At 38.0% G+C, this 23,748-nt stretch overlaps 1 protein-coding gene across 11 annotated transcripts in view; it reads right to left on the bottom strand.

The window, feature by feature from the left end:
• LOC129764676 (basic helix-loop-helix ARNT-like protein 2) overlaps positions 1–23,748 on the bottom strand; it is a 242,926-nt gene that overhangs the window by 9,890 nt on the left and 209,288 nt on the right. For all 11 annotated transcript variants that reach the window (XM_055764005.1, XM_055764004.1, XM_055764003.1 and 8 more), the window contains 6 exons: positions 16,807–16,973; positions 16,570–16,727; positions 4,239–4,462; positions 3,980–4,169; positions 3,688–3,919; positions 2,616–3,629 (listed from right to left, as the gene is read on the bottom strand). In XM_055764005.1, the coding sequence (XP_055619980.1) occupies positions 2,616–3,629; positions 3,688–3,919; positions 3,980–4,169; positions 4,239–4,462; positions 16,570–16,727; positions 16,807–16,973 (1,985 nt within the window). The remainder of the gene's footprint in view (positions 1–2,615; positions 3,630–3,687; positions 3,920–3,979; positions 4,170–4,238; positions 4,463–16,569; positions 16,728–16,806; positions 16,974–23,748) is intronic.

The raw sequence follows: 23,748 nt of genomic DNA, 5'->3' as shown, positions 1-23,748 counted from the left end.
CAGAACTTGAATCTTTCTGGCCGTGAAGACCTTACCTAATTAAGCAATTTGACATACTTAGTTTTCCGAAAATTTATCTAGACTAACATATGGAAAGCGCCAAATATTTTGTACCATTTTTTTATAAATTTTATTTACTCGAAAATGGTAAGTTCAAAGAAAAAGTGAATGTAAGAGTGTAAGAAATGAAAGAGTTTTAGGAACATAATTGAATTTTCAGAAAAAAAATACTGAAAAAATATGTTTTAAATCCTGTGCTGTAAAAAATCGATTTTAAAAACTAAAAGTCGATTTTCTCAAAATGGTCATCTTAGATTTTGATGAAATGGTAGATAAATATGTGCCCTACAACTCTTCCATACATTGCAAGTTGTGCATATTTAAGACAAAAAAGTTTTTCTAACAAAAATTTTATTGAAATTAAGTTTATTCCTTTTTTCAGTGCAGAAAGCCAACCCAAAATAAAAATAAATAAATAATGATAGTAACAATGTTGAATGAGTGTTTTACAGGTCGTTATTTCAAATCGAGTTCAATACTCACTTCCGACATTCTTCCAAAAATGGAAGTAAAAAGTGACGAACCAGCAAAATGAGTTGAAAATCACTATAATACAGATAAAAAAAAATTAAAAAAATTTCCAAATCATCAATTCATCAATTTCAATACCAATCTATGAATTTGCGCCGTATTTTGTTGATAAAGTAGACAAACTCATAGAGCATGACTTTATTTACAAACAGCAGTTTGCTTTTTTACGAAATTAAAAAAAATCTTTGACGCAAGAAGAAATAATAGTGATTTGTGATTTTTCAGAGAATTATCCATTCATAACTAAAAATGCGGCACAGGGTTATCACCGGAATAACTCGCAATCAACTATTCACCCATTTGAAAGATACTATAAAAGAGATGGTAAACTAGAAAACGTAAGCTTTATAGTTATTTCATAAGTTTTAACACACTACACTGTGGCTGTGCAGTTGTTTTTAGAAAAATTGATAGAATTTCGATTTTACCAAAATGACTTTCATGTCCGATGGAGCAGCAGCACACTACAAAAACAAAAATAATTTAGCCAACCTGTGTAATTTCAGAAAAGATTACGGACTAGAAGCAGAATGGCATCTCTTTCCCACCCCCCACGGGATGCCATAGGAGGGATTCCAAAAGGAATGGCAAAGAGAGCATGTCTTGCCAAAGATTACGGAAACACAATCCATACGGCACTAGAGCTTTATGATTGGGCAGTTTAACAAAATGACAAATGTATCACGAAGTTGAGTTTCTGTTACGTATCAAAAGAGCAGCATACAAATAAGGCAAGTGAACTTGAGGAACTATTCAATCACGCGAAAACAATATCGGGAACACAAAAATTTCATTGCTTTATTCCTGTAGATGAAAATAAAATCGCAGCTAAAAGTTTTCAAATTCAGTAGATGATCAAGAAATCTTCAAAATGTTAGATGAAAAGTAAAAATAGGAAAGATATGATGGTTGTATCTCTTAAAATATAAGTTAACATGTACATGACATAAGATCAGATGAATAAAAATGAATTTAATGTCAAAAAATGTCATAAGTTTTATTACATTTGATTTGAAATAAAGACCTCTAAAACACTCATTAAACATTTTTACTATTATTTTTTAATAATTTTGGGTTGGCTTCAAGCACTGAAAAAAGAAATAAACTTAATTTCAATAAAATATTACAGAAGTTTTTGAAAGAAAAACTTTTTGCCTTAAATATGCACAAGTTGCAATGTATGTAAGAGTTGTAGGGCACATATTCATCTACCATTTATCTACCATTCCATGAACATCTGAGATGACCATTTTGAGAAAATCGACTTTTAGTTTTTAAAATCCATTTTTTTTCAGTGTATTTGAAAGTGGATTCTGGCAATGTTTCGGTGTTTGGATATGCTATTCAAAATCAGATCTGCTTGTAATGTTTCATTGTTGATTTCAAACTTCTGTTTTAATAAAATGGTTAAACCTAAATACCGTGGCGTTGTCCTCATAATCATGAGGATCTTTTGTGAAAAAGGGGGTGCTTATGGGCCCATTCGTCAGTAAATTGACATTTCCGTTTAGATATTTTAATAAAATTAACTTGGAATATCGAGACAAATCACAAAAATGTCATCGAAGCAAAATCTTAAAAAGAAAATAGTTGAAAGACCTCGTGGAACTGCTACTTTTTATATGCTCATTCAATTTTGGTCTTACACATAATACACTGAAAATTATTCTGAATCTGCAACAAAATTGAATTTCTCTTAAAAATCGGGACACAGGCTAGATTGCAAAAAAAATCAGGACGTCCCAAATAGATCTCAAAATCAGGACAGATGGTAACCCTATGTCTAGATAAATTTTCGGAAAACTAAGAATGCCAAGTTGCTTAATTAGGTAAGGTCCTCACACCCAGAAAGTTTCATTAAGTTCTGAGAGGGTCATGCCAACATCTGGTCAAGTTGGCGTGAAATCCGTGTATTTCCTTCAACCCAAACGGAATACAAACTTTCATTCGAATCAAAAATACTCATGTTTTGTCATTTGTCGGTTTCATTTGGAAATGCTCAAAAGTCATTGCTTTGCGCTTACCCGAAGATGGATTGACCAATTTTCTCAGACAGGCACTCAGGTCGGAAGGAATTATTTTGTAGCGTTTCGATTCGGTATAGCTCTCGGTGTTGGTTGTTTCGTCCACACCACAGCCACCGGTGCTCCTGCTATAGGTCCTTTTCAGCACACTGGTTGTCCGCGTGTAACCAATCGCAGTGTGTTCCAGATTGCGAGAGCACGACGCGGATGTCGATGCGATGGCGGGTGGAGATGTGGGTGGAATGCTGCCCCCATAGGGGCTCCTGCTATTCCGCTGGGTTTGATACTGTGATGCGGGCGATAGCATTGAGCTGTTACTGCTGCTACTGCTGGAACTCGGAGGCGAGAAAGGCTGGGTAAAGTAATGTTCCGATGTCGGTAACGGTGGCACTCTGGATTCTGGGGCAGCACTCGGACTCTGCACTTTTTGTAGCACTGTTGGACGTTGAACTGACGCACCACCGGGCTGGTTTCCCTTGCTTGTGCTTGGTCCTTGCTGGCTAGCCGATTCGTTCTCGCCGCTGGATGCGCCCTTGGCAGCAATTCCAATCACGCTCATACTCTTCTCGATCGCTGATTTCACTTGGCTAATTTTGGGTGCGATTATGGCAAGCTGCTGAGTATTCCCGGAGGCACTCGACGAAGCGTTCGATGAAGCATTCGACATGGGCGATGGAAACACCGCATCGTCTGGGTCATCCTCTTCTGGATGAAGATTCGTTATCAGGTTCATTACAGCGCGCTCGATTTGCAGTGGATTTTCCACAGCAGCTTCATCGCTTTCCACTGGTAGTTCATCTTGGTTGAAAATAACCGAAAACTTTCGTTTCATCTCACGAACCAGCTCACGACCTTCCTCTTCCGAAACGAGGGTGTTAACACAGACGAATGATTGCACCACATTGGTTGCGCTATCTACCTCTAGATAGCCCCGAGTTTTCAGATAGACGAAGTCTCCAGTGCGGGTCATCAGTCGATAGCACGATTCACCGTCCTTCTGATTGTAATCGTACACTAAAATGATAAACTGTGAGTCAAACCGAAGACAAAATCTCGCTGAGCGACAACTTACTCTGGCGGAGCGCCACAATGACCCATCGGACGTCGTCCTTATGCATGAACGTGAACGGCGATAATCCGGACACCTCGGTTGTCATGTATCCTGCTACGACGGATATTCGATGATCACATTGCACTATCCTACCGTCTATAAGATGACGCGTTTTGTACTCGTACTTGCAAGCCTCCATTAGCCGATCACAGATATTTGGCACTTCGATTACACGTGCTGTCGCTATAAGAACCTAAGGTGAGAAAGAAAGGGGATCAGTACCATCGAGCAAGAGAGCAGTTCGAATACCTACAATATCATTCCCATTAATATTATGCAGAGTAATTCCATCGTCACGCCCCCGTGACCTCCTCATTAACTGATGTCCCGAGGGACTGGTAGATTGCTCGCCTCGCGGAGCGAAGTCCGCCCGCCGGAAGCTGCCTTCGATGATGACTAGTTCATATATCGTTGGTTCCGTCCGAGGACCTGCTCGAGCGATTCTGAACAAAAAACCAAAACCATTCGTGTTACGGATTTTTCGATGAATTCGAAACGGCTCGAAAAATTACCTGATAAAAAATCGCCGTCGGTCCCGGGACAGCCTTCGATCGATTTCTTCCTCCTCTTCCTGAGATCTCTTCCTAGCTTCTTCGGCGGTGGACGGTGGTGCCGTTGATAAGGATGCCGAGGACTCGAACAAATTCGCTAAGTTGGTTGGCACAAGCTGCCGCCTGAGCGTGTCCTGGTCGTCCGGGTGCACCAAATTCAATAGGCTCAAGCCGAACAGATCGGTCTGTGTGGGATAAGAAGAAGAAGTTCTTGATTTTACCGACTGTTCTTTCTACTTTATCACTGTTGAATTTTTTTAACAAGTGGCTATGTGTAGTGATCCCCGATTTTTGAAATTAATCGTTCATCAGCTAATCGAATACTTCTCGGCAGTTTGTTATTCGATACGATTAATCGCCCCAAATAATCGATTAATCGATTAATCATCATACTGAGAGAAATAATTAGTTAGATTTATATTTCTCATTTGCTAGAAAGCCATCGGGAATCAAAAAAGTGTTCATTTCGCCTGAAAATCAATTTTATCTTCTACATTCCCCTAAACTCGTAAACGAAGCTCAATTCGCGGTGATTGCATTGAAATTCGTTTACGAGTTTACGGGACCGTCAAAAATAATTATAGAATTTCAGGATAAAACCATTCGTTTTTTTCTCTCTGGGTTTGGATCGATTAATCGACGTAAAATATTCGTTCGCTTCGATTATTGGTTGCGCAGTATTCGTTCGATTGATAATCGATTTCTGTAGGAAGTAGATTAATCGAACGATTATCGGAGATCACTAGTTGTGTGTAGCCTAGCTTTAAGAAACGTGATAGAAAACGTTTTTCGTCGTTATCAAATGTCAGTGAACTCGATCATCGAGGACATTAAGCGAATGCATCTACAACAATCACGATCGTTGTTGTCTATCGTTGACCAAATAATATATTTTATGAAAGGGACTGTCCATATACCACGTGGACAGAAAAAAGCCTCCTCCGCCTCCGTGGACAAGCGTGGGCACTTCTTATACCCCTCCATCTACGTCTACGTGGACATTTCTATTTTGTTGAAAAAAAAAATAAATAAAATAATCGAATAGCATTTGAATTTCATTTGAACTTTGTTTCTATTCTCATAAAACGGAAAATATTAACAAAGTTCAACTGAAATTCAAACGCTATCCAATAGTTTTTGACGTGGGACTACGTCTAACCGGAATATATAAGGCCTAAACACAGAACATGCAGGAAAAAACGAAAGATTTCGAATGCTTATTGCTCGAACATTTTTTCCTGGATCGGAAAGATGTTTGCATCAATTGATAGGGAATATTTCTTCGCATCTATCGCAATTAATAAAATGTTATTTTTCATGAGATAAACAATTGAATAACTGTAAAATGTTAAGCATTAAGCACGCCCTAAATGCCTCGTTTTGATTGGCCCGATTTACGGTTTCCCCAACACACCCTAACTTCTTTACTACGCAACCCTAAGGTGAAGGTGGAAGCTAGCCATTGTAGTAGTATAGGTAAACCCTCGTGTAAAAATGGGGTAATAGTGTTTGTGAGAGAAGAGCAAAGCACACGTAAATAGATCAATTCACTTATCAGACTGTGTGGCGCTTCATTAACACGAGTCTTTGAATACATTAAAAAAAAACAAATAACAATTCAATACTAAAGTAAAATGTATGAACGATATGTTCCGATGAACAATTGCAAATATAAATATATATAGAAGGTGCATTTTCATATGATTCTGATTATACGCGAGCGTAACATGAGCAAATTTATAACACATGCGAATTGGGGCACTTTTGGTATTAACAAGTTCTTCCGCATAGTAACTCGATGTTGATAATTCCTTAATATTTTCCTTCGTTGATCGTATTGTTTTCACATATTCACGTTGGAAAGCCTTAACCCTTCTCTTCGTTGGCCGAGGCATTTAGATTGAATTTAATACTTTTCCGTTTACTGTTTTTGAAAGCATAGGCAGTCGTGGCAGTGTTCCGAGCTCAATACAATTTTCTTACCCAATGTTAAAGTTGCTAAAACTTACATTATAGACCCCTTAAACGTAAAAATAATAATTGTATTGATATCAACACAATTTTATTCTATTGATTTTCATGACATGGGACGCTATGACTCCGGAATAACATTTTATTGAGTGGTTTTTATAGCTGTTTCGATGATGTTGTTTGGCATCAGTGTCGAAAAAATAACGATGCTTCCACCAATACAAACAAAACAATTGCAGAAGATTGAAAAACGAAAATTTAACTTTCAGAGCACTTGCTCGAGTTTTCCGACGTTCTTCACTATACGGTGCGAAAGCAGATGAAAATTTAATATCTTGTGAGTAATCGATTAGAGTTTGGTTGATATTACTTGATGGGAAGTGTGCGAAAACGATCATTTTCTTCACACTGTTTCGCAAAATTATTGATTTTCGGGCGAGAGGTGAGGGAGGGAGATGAAAGAAATGAGCGCCATTGTGGCAGCCATTTGTGGCTAGTTTCCACCTTCACCTTAAGGAAATCGGCATTACAAATACATGAAAGCAGGGGATTTTTGTTCTCACCGAGATGTGTTCCCTAACACAGACTTCTAAACCAAGCAGCATTGGAGAAATCTGCACTGCAAATACCTGAAAGTAGGGGGAGTTCTTGTTCCCACCGAAATGTGTTCCCTAACAGAGGTTTCAAAACCAAGGTGCCTGGGGGAAATCGGCACTGCAAACACATGCAAGTTGGGGGTAATTTTGTTCCGACTGGGATGTGTGTTCCTAACACACACTTCAAATCCATGGAGCGTGAGGAAATTGGCATTGCAAATTCAATCAAGTCAGGGTTTTTTTTATTCCGACTGAAATTTGTTTCCCTAACACAGACTTCAAAACCAAGATGTCTGGGGAAATCGGCTTTGCAAATAAATGCAAATTGCGAATACTTTTGTACTCGCTTGCCTTTGTGCAGACTGGAATATAATATATAAATATAATATATCTGCACCCGCATGTTTTTTTGCTTCCCGGAAAGTGTTTTCCTAACACGGATTACACAACGTTTTGGCTCAGTTATTCAAGATTGCATGGAAGGATATGCCTTCATATCTTCTGCTCACTGAATTTCTACGCATATCATTGGAAGATTAGACAAAATGTTGATAACCATTTGCTGCGATAGCGCCTATTGATTAAACAATATGCGTTCGACGTACATGTCAAAATAGAAAATGAGTGCCTGAAGTTCATCGAATCAAGTAAATTCGGGATTCGAGAAGTACGTACACATGAGAGATGCAAACTTCAGAGGGAAATGTAAAATACATCTATCACAATGCATACATTGACCTTACAAGGCATTTGTTCAATCTTTTTACTCACAAAGCAAATATATTGAATTCAATTCAATTCGGGAATTGTTTTATTCAATCAAAAATTTATTCAATACAAATAAATGATTACTAAACTAAGATAGTCCCACGTCAACCTTGCGGTTATATCTAAGATATAACCCACCCATGTTTTTTTAAACAAGAAAAGTTTATGGGTTGTATCCGAACCATGATCGCATAGATGACGTAGGACTACGTTACCATATTTGTTAGATATTGATTGTGAATATCTTCGAACAAGATATGGTGATAATGGTCTGAGGTGAACTGTTCCGCAATCGTTTGGGCGAGTCTCCTGTTTTATCAGCATCTCAAGTTCAGAAAAGTAGTTTCGACCACATATTTGTCGACCTGTTCTGCATTGAAACTCTCAAGCAAGTTACATCATGCACAATCTCTGTAAGGAACTTAATTTCCTAACGATCGCTTGCTGGCTCAAAAAATTACAATTATATGATTGCAATAATCATAAACTCTTCAAGCATCAAGTGACTAAACACAGGCTGCTGTATACGAAAAAGTTTTTCACATTAAATGTCCTTCACACGAAAATCGACAATCTTTGCAAATTAAACTCTCTGTTAAAAAGGAATCAATTGAACATAAAGTACTTATGACTCATTCAAATATGTTAGCCTTTCATTGCAAATATGTAAGGCTTCGTGAGATACTGAAGGTACAGCTATCTCCCCGCTGGGGATCAGGATACCTGGCACATTATGAACCAATTTGACACTTTTGAAGGTAAAAGACATTTGTCTTTAACGTATACACTGGTCCTGATTTATTTTTCATATTCTAGTATTTGTCCTGATTTTTATAACAAATTCAATTTTATTGACAAATTATAATTCATTCACTTTTTTTGTATTTTGTTGACGTGGGACTACGTCTAACCGGAACATATGGGGGAAAAATGAAAACCCAAACACAGAACATGCAGCAAAAAATGAAAGATTTCGAATGCTTATAACTCGAACATTTCTTACAGGATCGGAAAGATATTTGCATCAATTGATAAGGAATATTTCTACGCATCTATCGCAATTAATAGAATGGTATTTTTCATTAGATAAACAATTGAATAACTGTAAAATGCTCTGCGTTATCTCAACGTCCTAACTACCTCGTTTTGATTGGCCCGATTGACGATTTCCCCAACACAGAATTCAAAACTAAGCAGCCTTGGGGAAGTCGGTATTGCAAATACATGCAAGTAGGGGGAGTTTTGTTCTCACCGAAATGTGTTCCCTAACACGGACCAAGATGACTTACATTATATTGCATTTGTTCAAATTCCTTACTCACACAGCAAATATGTTCAATTCAATTGAATTCGAAAATTGTTTCATTCATTGATTTAATCAATACAAACAAATGATTACTAAGCCAACGGTAGTCCCACGTCAAGCTTGCGGTTATATCATAGATATAACCCATCCATTTTTTTTAAGTTGAAACTCTTTGACGTAGGATTACTTTTATCGAGAACATATTGGGATACGAGTTGAAAAATAAGAAATTTGCTTCATCGCGAAAATGATCCAATTTCAAACGATTATTTCTAAGTCATTTGGTGATGGATTTACGAGACATTTGCATCAATCGATTTAGGCGCTCCCTAATAATTTAATACAATGAACGAAAATATATTTTATTAAACTCACCATCGAACAATAAAAAAATGTCGAGTAATATCTACACGAATATCCTTCGTTCTGATTGGTCAACTGTCACGATTATCTGTGCTCTCCCAGTCGATCATTCAATGCGAATACGGGATTGTGCAATGAATTATGCGTTTGGTTTAATTGGTCCAACTTGTGCCTCCCCAGTTCTCATCTTATTCCCCTTCGGCATCTTTTATCGTGCACCATGAAACGACTAATCACCTTCCTTCTGCCATCATTGCTCGATTGTGCCACTGGTGGAATGAACAAACAATATCCAACCATCAAACTAATCGCTCTTTTCAGGGCTATCAAATTATTATCAAAGAGTTTAATTATTGATTTGTTCAAACATATCCAGAATCGATAAGCAATAATAGTTCGAAGTAATCCTACGTCATTAGCGTCATTGACACGAGATTTTACATTTTATTTTATTCAACCCGGTAATGTTTTGTGTTTTTTTTCGATATGTCAATTTGTTTTTTAAATGTCTAAACAGAAATTTCCCGACGAAAGGCGCCAAAAGTACCTTTGTCACACAGAAAGACGTAATGATTATGAGACTATGGGCTGCATTTGTGATTTATAAGTGTTTTTGACCAATAACATTTTGTCATTTTGTTGAAACAGAAGTTTGGAATCCACAATGAACCATTGCAGGTAAATCGGATTTGGAAAAGTATATCCAAACACCGAAACATTGCAAGCATATTCAATTGAAATCCACTCTCATGCCCATGCTAAATTATGAGATGTAAAAATCACATCGCTCAGAAGACTTGGGCCGCAGAAGGAACTCTTTCGTATATAATATATATGTTTCGTATATAATATATATAAGAATCTCGTGTCACGATGTCGAACTCTTCCAAAACGGCTCGACCGATTTTGATGAGATTACTCACAAAAAACTTGGTAGGCATGAGAATAGGACGTAAACTATATATGATACCGCTAGGGTACCAATTACCGTATGTTTAATACCGATTAGGGTGACCATATGCAAAAAAAAATCTAAATAATGTTTATTTCTATTTTCTTCTTAAATTTGGCATAAAAGTACATATAACCTCAATGGTTCACTCCCATTTCCTATTTTTAATCGCGATTTTAATATTTTGGTACAAATAATTGACCCGTCGTTCGTTTTTCGAAGAGAACGAATTTACGTTTTTAAATGACAGATGGCGTTAAGTTCGCTTCATTGAACGTTCATCCACACATGCACCAATAACTTCAATTCGGCTAAAGCCATGCGTGTTGCTGGCGAGCTGGAAGACTTTTTGAATAAACATAATGATAATTGAAATTCTTCATATCATATATGGTCGGATTGCAAGTTGACGATCACGTCATTGTCATCAATCCCAAAAACACCGACTGGAGAACAGGTGTGTACCATCAATGCGTATGTTGTTGAAACAGCAATGTTTCAATGTCATGGCAGGCGGTTGCACCGCGACACGAGAAATTGTGATTTTGAACAAGAAACAATAATCTGGAGTTCACCGTTGACTTACACCGTTGAAACGACGCGCTCCATCTTCTTCTTAAATGGTATTAACGTCCCTAATGTTCCGAACGTTCACCATCTCAACGTAGAACTACTTGCGAACGATAGAGAGGTAGAGAGCGAACGACTGCGATTCTATACAATCATAAGCGGTGTGAGTAAAAATACACTCACTTGCTAGACGCTATCATGAGCAACGCCGACACAGCCTTTGCTACTGCCAGGCCTAAACGCATGCATTGTCATGATATTACAGCACGTCTGTTCAAACAAAAAAATAATGAAATGAAGACTGAGCTTCATTACAACATTACACATATTCGGTCCATATCGTAACTGTAACAGGTGTCCTGATTTTCAACTCTGAACAAATGGTATCCCTACCCAATGCACCTCAATCAATCACATTGTCGAGCAGTTTTGAGATCACCATCTTCTATCAGCAGATTTATGGTCATGAAGCAATAAAAACGAGGTTTTACTCATATAAAACCATATTTTGGAGAGGTCTTAGAAGAAAATATACTGAATATAGTTTCACAGTAATGTTATAGTGGCGAGAAACTCATTTTTATCTGCTCAAATAATATGATTAATTAATATGATTAATAAAAAAGAGCTACATGTGAAATAATAAATGAAGCTTCGAAGTAAATTCTGTTTCTCAAGCTTTGGAGTGAGAAAAAATCATTTTAGATTAATTAAAGCCTTGAAATGAAACACTTTGCGTCTATTACTTGTATCTAGTGATGTCCGGTAATCGTTCGATTAACCAAATACCGGCCACAAAAATCGATTAGTAATCAAATAATCAAAGAAAATAATATTCGAAGCGATTTTTGCGTCAATTAATCTATCAAAAATTCAGAGTGAAAACAGTGCATGATGGTTTAGAGAACGAATTTAAGTGAAAATTTGTATCTAAAGCTCTACAGTTATTCTCTAAACAAAAACAATCTCCGACAACGTTGTTACATATGATGGAACGCTCATTTTTATGTTGTAATAATTATGGTGACCAAAATTTGATGTAAAACAAAAAAAAATAACTTTCTTATCTTTACAGATAGAGATAAGCATGGTTCGACAATGTTGTAGCCCCAGTTATTTTATGTAACTTTGCAGAACAAAGTTTTTTCTATCATTTACTGTTGGCGTGATGATGTTTGCAAATCTTTGATTTTCTTTTCTTCTTGTATGTAAGCTATAATTTATATCATAATAGGCTGCGAGTAAAGGAAGCCGATTTCCTTAGTTTGACAGTTGCACCATGACGAAATGGCAGCGTATTCGTGATTTGTTCCACGCGCAAATGACACAAAAAAACACCCTTAGGGCATTCATATAATTATACACAGCATTTGACAGCGTCAAACATGTCCGGGTCGCAAATGCAATTTGCGAACACTGTCACTCGCAAGAACTGCCAAACACTCAAATTGGTGTAAATCAAGGCGCTTAACATACTGTCAGGTGGGTCAAAATGTGAGAACCACTTTACAGTCATGAATTTACAGGATGACATTAACACACTTCTAAAATAAAAAAATAATAAATGAAAATTTACTTTTCTGTTTCGAATATGTATGCTATGCAATACAGTGTTACGTAATATTGAACTGGAATTGTGTCTGATGATGATTTTATATTAAAATGGCGAGTTTTTGTAAATGTTGTGTGTTGTTAAATATATAGCCAAATGGTTGAAAGAGCGTCGTGTTTTGAGTAATCGAATAACTTAAGAATTTCCATGCAAATTTTAAGTTTGCAAAACAGCCTTCTTTAAATTTTCGCGAATTTAACGATTGTTTCGAGTTAAATATGATTAGCGTTTGGGCGCACCTTGTTCCATAGATCTGCCTTCAGCTCACCGAGTAGTTTGATAGTTTGGCAATTCGCGTTGACGGCGTAATGGTTTCGACATCTGGATACGACATTAGTTTGTATGAGGTCAACTATTCTCTATCGGATTAGTCGGCCCTAAGGCAGTTTTAAATTGCTAAAATTTGTATTAAATTTTTTTCTTGGCGTTGTTTGCCTACTACAAGTACGTTGTTCTGACCCTATTTATATTTTTTCACTACTTGCAATCAAAAGTGATTTTCATTTACATAGAGTTCGAATCTGATTTGGGAGAAATAATTTTCATTCATAATTTTTATTTTGAAAGTGTGTTCATTTTCTCTGCGAACCCATATTGTCATGCCTACTCCCCCATTTCGTAATACGAAGCTCAATGCCGTCAACGCGGATGACAGCTAAATTAGCAACACATCTTGACTCGCGGATCATATCCTCTTGGCCGGGGCCTGCAAAAAGACATTTCAATCACCGTGAAAGTATCCGGTGGACCAGGAAAAGGGTCTTAGACCGAGAAAAGAGTGGACAACTATCCACGAAGGTGGCTATAGGTCGTCCGAGGTCAGCTCGGATTCCGAGGGTTATCGCCGCCATCAAAAGGAAGATTCACGCGAATCCAGTGCGTTCAATGAGGAAAATGGCGAAGGAACACGGGATCAAAAAATGAATCCGGTGTTCATTTCAGAAGGTGACAAAGTAAAAACTGAGGTCTACATCGGGATTTTAACTAAGTATGTTCTTTCGTGGATCAAAAATATGGCAGCATGGCTTGAAGCCAAGTTTTGTATTTCAAAAGATGGGCCGTGCCACACCTCGAACCGCACTCAGAAGTGGTTGCAGTAATATCTGCCATTCTTGAAGAATATGTGGTACTTAGTATGGCGCGTCATGAAGGCCAAGGCCTGTTCTGAACGCCTCCCGAGTACAGCAAGCCTCAGACGAACATTGACCCGTACCTGGAGAGAATTGGATCCAGGCTACATTATTTGGACCTGCCATGCGTTTCGAAAGCATGTTGTGGCAACAAGTGGAAACTCGATCGATTATTAACATATTTTAAGACTCTCAAGGTGGCCGTACACTGTTTGTCCGGAGGTCAAACATTGTCTTCATGGCTTATCCCCTCAAGAGACTATTTTAAATGTTAATATCTCTCTGCTGGTCGAGGGAAGTGGTATGGCAAATATTTCATTGGGAAGATGAAAGGTCTATGAGTGATAATTTAATAAAAGTGAAAGATTGTTGCGTGGACGTAATTCTTTTATAAGAACACACAAAGTTGGTTAATTGAGGGTCATGTATATGAGATTTGAACCGAATGTGGCGTCTTTCGACTGCAAAGATCCACCATTAAAAACTGTTCACAAAGAACAAAACGATGGTAAAAAGCGGGCATCGCAATTTCTGGAAACGAGTATCCCAGTTTTAAATGATCTAAACTTCAAAAAAACATTATCTATAAAAATAGATTTCTGTCTGTCTGTCTGTCTGATTCTTATGGATTCGGGAACTACTGAACCGATCGACATGGAAATTGGTATGTAGGGGTTTTTGGCTTCGGGAAAGGTTCTTATGATACTTCGAGACCCCTCCCCCCTCTCTAATGGGGAGCTGCCATACAAATGAAACACAAATTTCTGCATAACTCGAGAGCTACACTCTGTCTAACTTCTATAAGACCACCCTAATTATATTTCGTTGCAACACAAACAGTTAGAATGTCAACAAGATACATTCATACATTGTAGAATGCTTAGAATAAAGTATATTTAACGTCAATTTCGTTCAAAAGAATTGTTCGTTTATTTATTGTGCTTAAATATGATATTTTCAGCTGTCAAGTTTCTATAAGACCATTTCAAAAATCATATGTATTATCAATGAAAAATTCAAAACTATTGCCTGATTTACATGTCAATAATTGACAACCTTGCCATTTTGGGTTAATAACCTGAAAAATTCGTGTTGGCATACTATTTACCAAATTTTTCTGAACGGATTTCTCGATATTTTTTCCATTTTTCCAAAATTGTGACCTTGAGCTCTTCAATCGTGGTGTACCGTTTTCCCTCAGTGTAGATTCTGTGTACAAGGATCCCCCTAAGACAGGATTCAAGTCTGGAGAGTAAGCCGGCCAGTCCAAAAAATTAAGTTTTTGGTCCTTAATCCATTGCTTAGTTTCCTTGCTGGTATGAATAGTAGCATTTTTTTTATGGAATATGGATTTTTTGTGACGATATTCACGCAAAAACGGTAGGAGAGAGGATTTCAGAACATGTATGTAATCCTTGAATGATGAGGAAGCTGCCAGTCACACAGAATCCCACCCAAACCATGCACGAGCATCCACCAAAATTCCTGCTTGAAAAATACTGTTCCTCCTTCCTTAAATCACGCCAGTACTTGTTGAAACCATCAGGACCCTCCACATTGAACTTTTTTTCGTCACTGAAGATAATCTAGGAAAGTTAAAAGTAAACATATAATTGAAGAACTTTTCGTTATGGTATGTATCAAAATGTATTCTTTTGAAAGTGTTCTTTGTCATGACATACGAATTGTCTCCCGTGAAACATTTAGATTCAATGATTGCTTTATTTGCATAAGCGATTTTGAAGTATTCGAAACTGTTCTTACTATTTCCCGACTATCCCGGTCACGGTGCTTCGATTTACGTGGAGCTCTCTTCTTTTTACCGTATCGTTGAGGATTCGTCAAATAATTGAGAACTACTTGATGGGATTGTCCAATCCGACGAGCAATTTCTCTAATTCCAACATTTTCTTGGTGAAATGCATCGATTTGTCCTTTTTCTCTATCCGTGAGCACTTTTCCCTTCGGCATTTCCAGATTTATTAATAAAATTAACTAAAAACAACGGAAAACGTAATTGGTCTTATAGAAACTTGATACTTGAAAAATACAAAAACATTAGTTTACGCTCAACGCTTGCACGCACACATATGAAAATCATGCAATGTATGATAGTTACCAATACAAATACACTAGAATATAAATTGAAGCGTTGTTTGTTTACAATTACACAACGCAGCAAGATCATCACCTGGTCTTATAGAAGTTGGGCAGAGTGTAATCAAGCAAATGGAGGCAAATTTGGGATGTGAGGATTTTTGGGTACGATTAATGTTTCTATGTTGTTATGACACCCCTCCCTCCTCTGGAATGGAGAGATGGTCTCAAACATTTATTCCATGTAACGGAGAAACATGGTATTTGCAAGTGGTTGAAACATCTTGCACGAGAATTGTGTCTGAAAATAATCTATTATAATGCCGAGTTTTGCTAGAAGTGCCATGAACGTGCGTTCAGTAAGAAAACGTGGATGTGGTAATGAAAAATTAATTTTGAGCATGACGAAGTTTGCCGGGTCAGCTAGTTGTCCATTAAAAAAAGCGTCTACAAAATATCATTTTACAATCGTTTAGTTCAATCATTCCATTAGTTTGTCCATACTATATATTTGACAAATGACCCACGTGCGTTGAGCACGATCGAGAACAAAGCTTCAATAAACACTATCATTATTCGATTCATTCCATCGTTTCTAATAATTACATTTTATTTCGGAAGACATCACGAGCAATCGGAAGCATAGAATTGCACATAAATTTCGCATGGAGTGTCAAAAACCTTTCAAAAGCTAAAAATAACAAAAGTGAAAGAGACAAGGCAAGGCCGAGTGAACAGACTGACTGTCTAGAAACCGATGAGAAGACGACGTACGGAAACTCTGTATCGCAATGCACACGCTATGGGTAAGCCTCAAGCTCAGGATGTAATTTTAAAAATGTGTCCGGCACACATTGGCATCAGTGGCTCTGTTACAGAAATTAAAACATCACCTTTGATCAAACCGTTCGATTGATCCAACATTACCTGACAGTGGCCCAAAAACTGCTCAACCGAGGGGGACACCAGCACGATCTGGCCTCGACAGGTAAGCGTGAGCATGAAGCAGTTCAACATTTCGAACAGGACATTCTGCACATTTTGACTCATTATGGCCGACACATTCGGTCTGGATCTGCCGAACACTGGAAGAGGGACAGTGAAAAACAAAAACGCGGTTGAAAAGTTTACATCGAATATGTGGTTCAACTTTTTGCATCTCACCATAATTCAGTCGCAACGCGTGGGCGGAAAATCGTAGCACTGCGGTTTTATCTACTCTCCGGGGCGAATCGGCCACGTGATTTACCATTCCCGACAGGTCCTGTATCGATCCGTTGAGCTTGTCGCGGCGATTTTTCTCCGCGCGATTTCGCGCTTCACGTCCATTTCTGGAAGGAGAAAAGATAAAATAAATCGTTAGGAAATTCAACTGAAAATGTTTGGCTGACGTGCTAGAAACAAGGGAAAAAACCGAGACAATTTACGAAGTAACGAATCAATAATTTACAATTATACGAAGATATTCTTTTTCGTTGTCTGCACCTCCCAGAAAAGACACGTGAATTAAATATGAACTTGTCAACTGGAAAGCATAAATAAATTTTCCGACCGAATCGTCCACTGACAGACGGAAAAGAAATATCATCACTCATCAGTTGGCGAGAGTATTATCCTCTTTCAATTAGATTACAGCACAGATACCCGAAGGAAAGCGGCATTTTCCACCGAAACATCAGCGAAACGTGACGCCGCCATCAGAGTGTGGAGACACAAAACGTTGGCAAAATCGTGGATCAACCGTTTCCTAAAAGTTTCCCTCTTGCGAAGTGCCCAGGAAGGCTTGAGATGAAAGCGAAAAAACAGCAGTTGCTAGGTTCCGGCGACTGTGAATCGATTTGTGGAGGAACGCTGACGGTGGTGAAATGAAAGCGAAATTCGCTTTCCGCAGTATCGATCCTCCGGAAGCCGAGGGAATTTAGAAGATGGACTGTAATCATTTTTCCTGCCCGGATTTATATTCCGAAAGATAAGAAACGTGCGATGCGGAACTTCCTACACGGGAGATATGGCGTGTACGTGTGTTTTGGTAGAATATGTGGGATTGAGTTTTATTCACTAGGCCCCGCTAGCTCGGTCGAGTGTTTCCCGTTGACTGCTCCTTTTGTCAATCCAAACATGTTGTTGATTCTAATGTGTAATGAAATAAAATGGAAACGATCAAGGTTCTTTTTTCTTTTGACAAATTTTAATTAAAACTTCCTCATCCTGGAAAAAAACAATATAGCGGAAAAAGTTCTACGCAAATCTGAATGTATGTCAAACAAACGTAACAAAACAATATCCCCAAGAAAACATTTCCGTTCCGGTCGCCTCCAGCATTCATTCACTTCCCTGACAGTCCGGAAACTAGGTTATTGGGATACCGAAATAAAACATATACTCCCCATTCCACTGGAAGGATGCAAAAATAACGAAACGTGTTCCGAGAAATCACTTTTGTTTTCAATACTGCGTGGCAGCGCTCCGGCTCTGATATTGCCTGGCATTGCGTGGGCCGTCCGCGGATAACAAAACATCCACCGAGGCTCATCGTTCGCCAAACCAATCGAATTGTTTAACGTGTCCGGAGAAAAATATGCTTCGTCTTCGCAGGGAGCCCTACCATGGCCTCGAGGATATCACAGAGGCGACTTGGTTTTGATTACGGTTATGGAGGTATATTTCCTAATGCGCTACCCACCATATATTCAAGTAACTAATCTGACCGTGAGAAATGTGTTTTTGTGTGTCGATATTAATGTGTTCATTTATTCATATTTGCGGATACTGTGATTGTCTAAATAAGTGATGATTAATTTGTGGGATTTTTATTTGATTTTGATATTAGTTTAAGGAAACTTGTTCTCTTATTTTCCTCAATATTATGCAAACACAAGGGGGATTCTGCGATTATTTGATACGAAGTACGAGAACACAACCACTCCATAGGGTGGATAGTTTGTTGTAAATAAAAATTCGAATTAAAATCCAAGGTGTAAACTCGATGAAATGATATACCGCGTCGGCTTCCATATCGTCTGGTGGAGAGTGCTTGCGTGTTTTTGTATCACACGCACATGTTGTTTTCTTTAATGTATCGCCAAAGGTTGAAGTGGCTATAAAATGTGGCATGGTGCTAGTGGTGGAATGAATATACAGGTCGGACTCGATTATATGTTATTCGATTATATACAATTTTGGACTCGATTATATACAGTTTGAAAGATTTTTTTTTATGTTTCGAATATGAGTTATGATTATGACTTATATTTACGTTATATCGAAGCAAAAAAAACTTTTTTGACGTAGGACTACGTCTAACCTTTCAATATAGGGGCCTATTTCAATATTTCTATTTCAATTATATGGATTTTAATTCCTAATACACGAATTAATAGGATATATCCTCAGCAATATTTTATATGCTCTACATTACGATTTTTCAGTTTATGTAAAGCTCAAATTGATGAAAATTGAATGAAAGAAATCCCTACTTTCCCATACATTTTGTCTACGCTACCGCAGCAAACGGGTGAAACGTAGGGACAAGGTGAAGCGAGTGGGGAAAGCTAAGGGATTATGTATATAGGCGGTTGCTACAACGCAGGCTATATCTATATATATAAAAATGGATTTCTGTCTGTCTGTCTGATTCTTATGGGCTCGGAAACTATTGAACCGATCAACATGAAAATTGGTATGTAGGGGTTTTTGGGGCCGGGGAAGGTTTTCGTGATAGTTTGAGACCCCTCCTCCCTCTCTAAGGGGGGACTGCCATACAAATGAAATACAAATTTCTGCATTACTCGGAAATTAGTCAAGCAAACGAAACCAAAGTTGGCATGTGAAGGTTTTAGGGTGCAATAAATGTTTCTGTAGTAGTTAGACACTCCTCCCCTCTCTCTAAGGGGGGACTGCCATCCAAATGATACACAATTTTCTTTCTTGTCGTCCAAACTAATGAAGCGTAAATATCTGCATAGCTCAAGAACTAATCAAGCAAACAGAACCAAAGTTAGCATGTGGAGGTTTTAGGGTGCATTAAATGTTTCTATGGTGGATAGACACTCCTCCCCCCTCTGTAAGAGGGCGCTGCCATAAAAATGAGACACAAATTTCCATATAACTCGAAAACTAATCAAGTAAAGGAGCCAAATTTGGCATGTGAAGGTTTTAGGGGCACGAAATGTTTCTATGGTAAATAGACACTCCTCCCCTCTCGCTAAGGGGTAGCTGCCATACAAATGAAACACAAACTTTTGTATAACTCGAGAAATAATCGAACAAATGGAGCCAAATATGGAACGTTAGAGTTTTTGGGTATGAGAAATGTTTCTATGATGGTATGACACCCCTCCTTCCTCTGGAATGTAGAGGAGGTCCCATAAAAATAATACACATATTTCAACCAAACATTCCAACCAAACGTGACAGATGAAAATTTTCGGAAAACTCTGAAAAAAATGGAAAAGTTCGAAAAATTCAATATGCTCTACAATTACATATTGACAAGCGTTATTAGTCCATTTGATGTTTGCGCTAACGAAATTGATCTTCGTTCGAAAGTGGAAATGGATTTTTAAACATGTGACAAAACACACTCCTATATCGTCTTTCATCTATATATATAAATTAAAATGGATCACCGAATGTGTTGATGAGAGCAAAACTCTAGAAAGGAATTGTCCGATTTAGGGCTGCCTTTATTCTATCATAACATGTTATTTGCAAGTGGTTGAAAAATCTTGAACGAGAATTGTATCTGAAAATAATATGATTTTATAATGACGAGTTTTGGTAGAAGTACTAGGAATTTTATAGTAGAAGGTAATTTTTAAGAATAAATTAAAAGATCAATCAATGAATATTTTTGCGATTGAACCCATTAACGTGCGCTTAATAAGAAAACGTGGATGTGACAACGAAAAATAATTTTTAGGCGAGATGAAGTTTGCCGGGTCAGCTATAAAGAAAGCGATGGTGGTGTTTGGTCTCCATTCTTTGTGTGAACGCCGATTCGACAACATCGTTGCTGGACGAGCTGGATGACAAGGGATCGAGTGCCTTTCACAAGGTAATGAGGGTGGAGGTGTGCTGCAGGAGTAAAGTAAAGTTTTCCAAGGACCTTTCTCAAGGCTAGAGACGAATGAACTGAAAAAGTTTAAAATCTCTATAATCAAAAACCTAACCTAACCTGCTTGGTCTCATCCGCACGCCAAGCAGGGAAGACGCAGACTGCTGATTGCAGATTGAGCACACAATGTCAAAGCATTTGCAAATTGTTTATGCAATGTGATACAGCAAAAGGAAGAGGGAGGAATCTCTGATGAAATGAGAAAGGGAGCCAAATCGTCAATCGAGGTGTATTGAAATTGGTGGAAGCGTCGCCGCGGATGTCGGAGCAGCTTATCGTCTTTCAAGGAGTGATGGAGCTGGGCATATGATGCTGGTGGGTGTTTTTCAACACGATATGCCATAGTTTCTTCCGGCAGGCTGAAACATACATTATTTTCCACTAATAGTTTTATGACAGCATCAGTGTGTCCAATCGTGATTTCTTAGCCTTTATCGTTAGGTATAAAGTGGGGCATGCCGTTCAATGGAGCATTTGATGTATGAGCGTTTATATCTACTGAATAAGGTGATCATAAGGGAACCACAAAAGTGCAGCAGCAAATTGACTTATGAAAATCTGTAATAGTTAAAATTTGCACAATTCTGAAGTATTGGTAATATTACGCGATAAATATATAATGTGATATGCTTGCTACCAATTGTTTTTTCGCTGTTGGCTGAACAGAAAAGCCTACGTTTTAGTGTTCAGGTGAAAATATGAAAAAGTTAAAAATGGTCATAATCTCTCTCGCTCTAAATCTTCTGTACTAGTAAGTGTTTGGAGTTGAGATAAATATATAAGCATTTACTGACGTTTATTTTCTTTTATTGTTCAAATTTTTATTTCAATGGGAAGATTATTCGTTATAAAATATTTACATTATGTTTTGATTCATCTCTAAATAATATTTCGAGTTAGCGATGTATGTAATTCCACTAGCCCTATTAATGGAATTAACATACTCGAGGGAATTCTCAATAATCCATTTCATTTCGTATAATTTATATATTGTAATAATGGTCGTGGGTTCGATCGCAGAACATTCCATTGGTTGATCTTCTAATCGGCCCTTATTTTTACTATAAATTTCCTATTGCTTCTACCAAAACTTGTCATTATAATATTAGGCTGTCAAAAAAGTCCTGCGGTATTTCCGCGAGGTGTCGTTGTAAGCGCGTAGTTCTAGTTGTATTCATTGTATCGAGTCATACTATAGCTTGTTGGAAAGGTATTTTTGCGCGTTATAATATAGTCCTTGACAGTGTTTTGTTTGGTTAAGTTGTTCGTGAGTTATAGTGTCGCAAATATGGAGCAAAATAAAGAGAAAATCCGACATATTTTACAGTACTACTATGACAAAGGCAAAAATGCATTTCAAGCTGCCAATAAAATTTGTGCAGTTTATGGATCCGATACAGTTTCCATTTCCACCGCACAACGATGGTTTCAACGTTTTCGTTCTGGTGTAGAGGTCGTCGAAGATGCGCCACGCTCCGGAAGGCCTGTCGTCGAAAATTGCGACAAAATCGCTGAATTAGCCGAGAAAGACCGGCATAGTAGCAGCCGTAGCATCGGCCAAGAGCTGGGGATAAGTCATCAAACCGTTATTAACCATTTGAAGAAGCTTGGATTCACAAAGAAGCTCGATGTATGGGTGCCACACACGTTGACGCAAAAAACATCTTTGACCGTATAATCGCTGCTGAATCGCAACAAAATCGACCCGTTTCTGAAGCGGATGGTGACTGGCGATGAAAAGTGGGTCACTTACGACAACGTGAAGCGCAAACGGTCGTGGTCGAAGCCCGCTGAAGCGGCTCAGACGGTGGCCAAACCCTCATTAACGGCCAGGAAGGTTCTGCTGTGTGTTTGGTGGGATTGTCAAGGAATAATCTATTATGAGCTGCTTCCCTATGGCCAAACGCTCAATTCGGACCTGTACTGTCAACAACTGGACCGCTTGAAGGCACTCATGAAAAAGAGGCCATCTTTGATAAACAGAGGCCGCATTGTCTTCCATCAGGACAACGCCAGGCCACACACTTCTCTGGCAAGGATAGAAAACAAGGGAGCATGATGTGATTTACGATTAATCGCAAACTGCACAGATCGTAATCTGTGCAAACTGCGACTAACTATTAATCCTCACCCATCATAACCAAATGATTTTCTCTTGGTAACTCTGAGTTGACCAAAGCATTACTAGACTGAAACTAGTCTGAATAATTGAGTTACTCTCCTTCCTCGTTTTGCTTTCAACTCCTAACAAGAATTTGCTCCATGGGAATGAGTGTCTCTATGACGTACGATTCTCGCTCTCTCATCCGGGCGTTCAATTTTCCTTTCCGAGCGCGTTTACTTCGATGAAACTGGGTAAAATAAAAAAAAATGCGCTACAGCAGATAGGACGACTTTAATGTTTCATGTTTCACGGAGGATTTCTCAGATGGTGTTTAAATTAATCAAGAGACTACAAACAATAATCCCTCTTAAATCACTAATTTTATGAGTTAATGTAAATGCGTTATTGGCCAAGGCTTTTACGACATCGAACACGTGGTCTTGCGAGATATATTTTTCCGCCTGCCCAAATACAGACCACTTTTTTCGGGGCCGAGTAAACTGGTGTCTAGAAAAGACCTTGATTACCTTGAATTAATAAAAAAACATAAATTAGCGCAAATATGTCAACATGTGTTTTTTTGTTTAAGCACGTAAATATTTGCTCATAATTTTTTTGGATTGTGGCACTCTACATAATTTGTATGCAGATAGACTATCCACAGTTTGTGGGGGAATGGAATACTCATACAACTCAAATGGATAATGATTATCTGCTATCACAAAGCCGAGAAATTTTTTTACGTTTTGTTTTACTATTGATTCATTCAAAAAAAAAAGCTTTATTTTTAAATGTTTTCTTATCCTGAGACTGGCTCACCATATTGCACTGCTACTAAAACCGTAGGCTAACTTCAAGGATATTTTTTATTCATTTTCGGCGAATA

Source organism: Toxorhynchites rutilus, chromosome 2 (assembly GCF_029784135.1).
Source record: "Toxorhynchites rutilus septentrionalis strain SRP chromosome 2, ASM2978413v1, whole genome shotgun sequence".
Lineage (NCBI taxonomy): Eukaryota > Metazoa > Arthropoda > Insecta > Diptera > Culicidae > Toxorhynchites > Toxorhynchites rutilus.
This window is presented reverse-complemented; position numbering and strand designations above follow the sequence as displayed.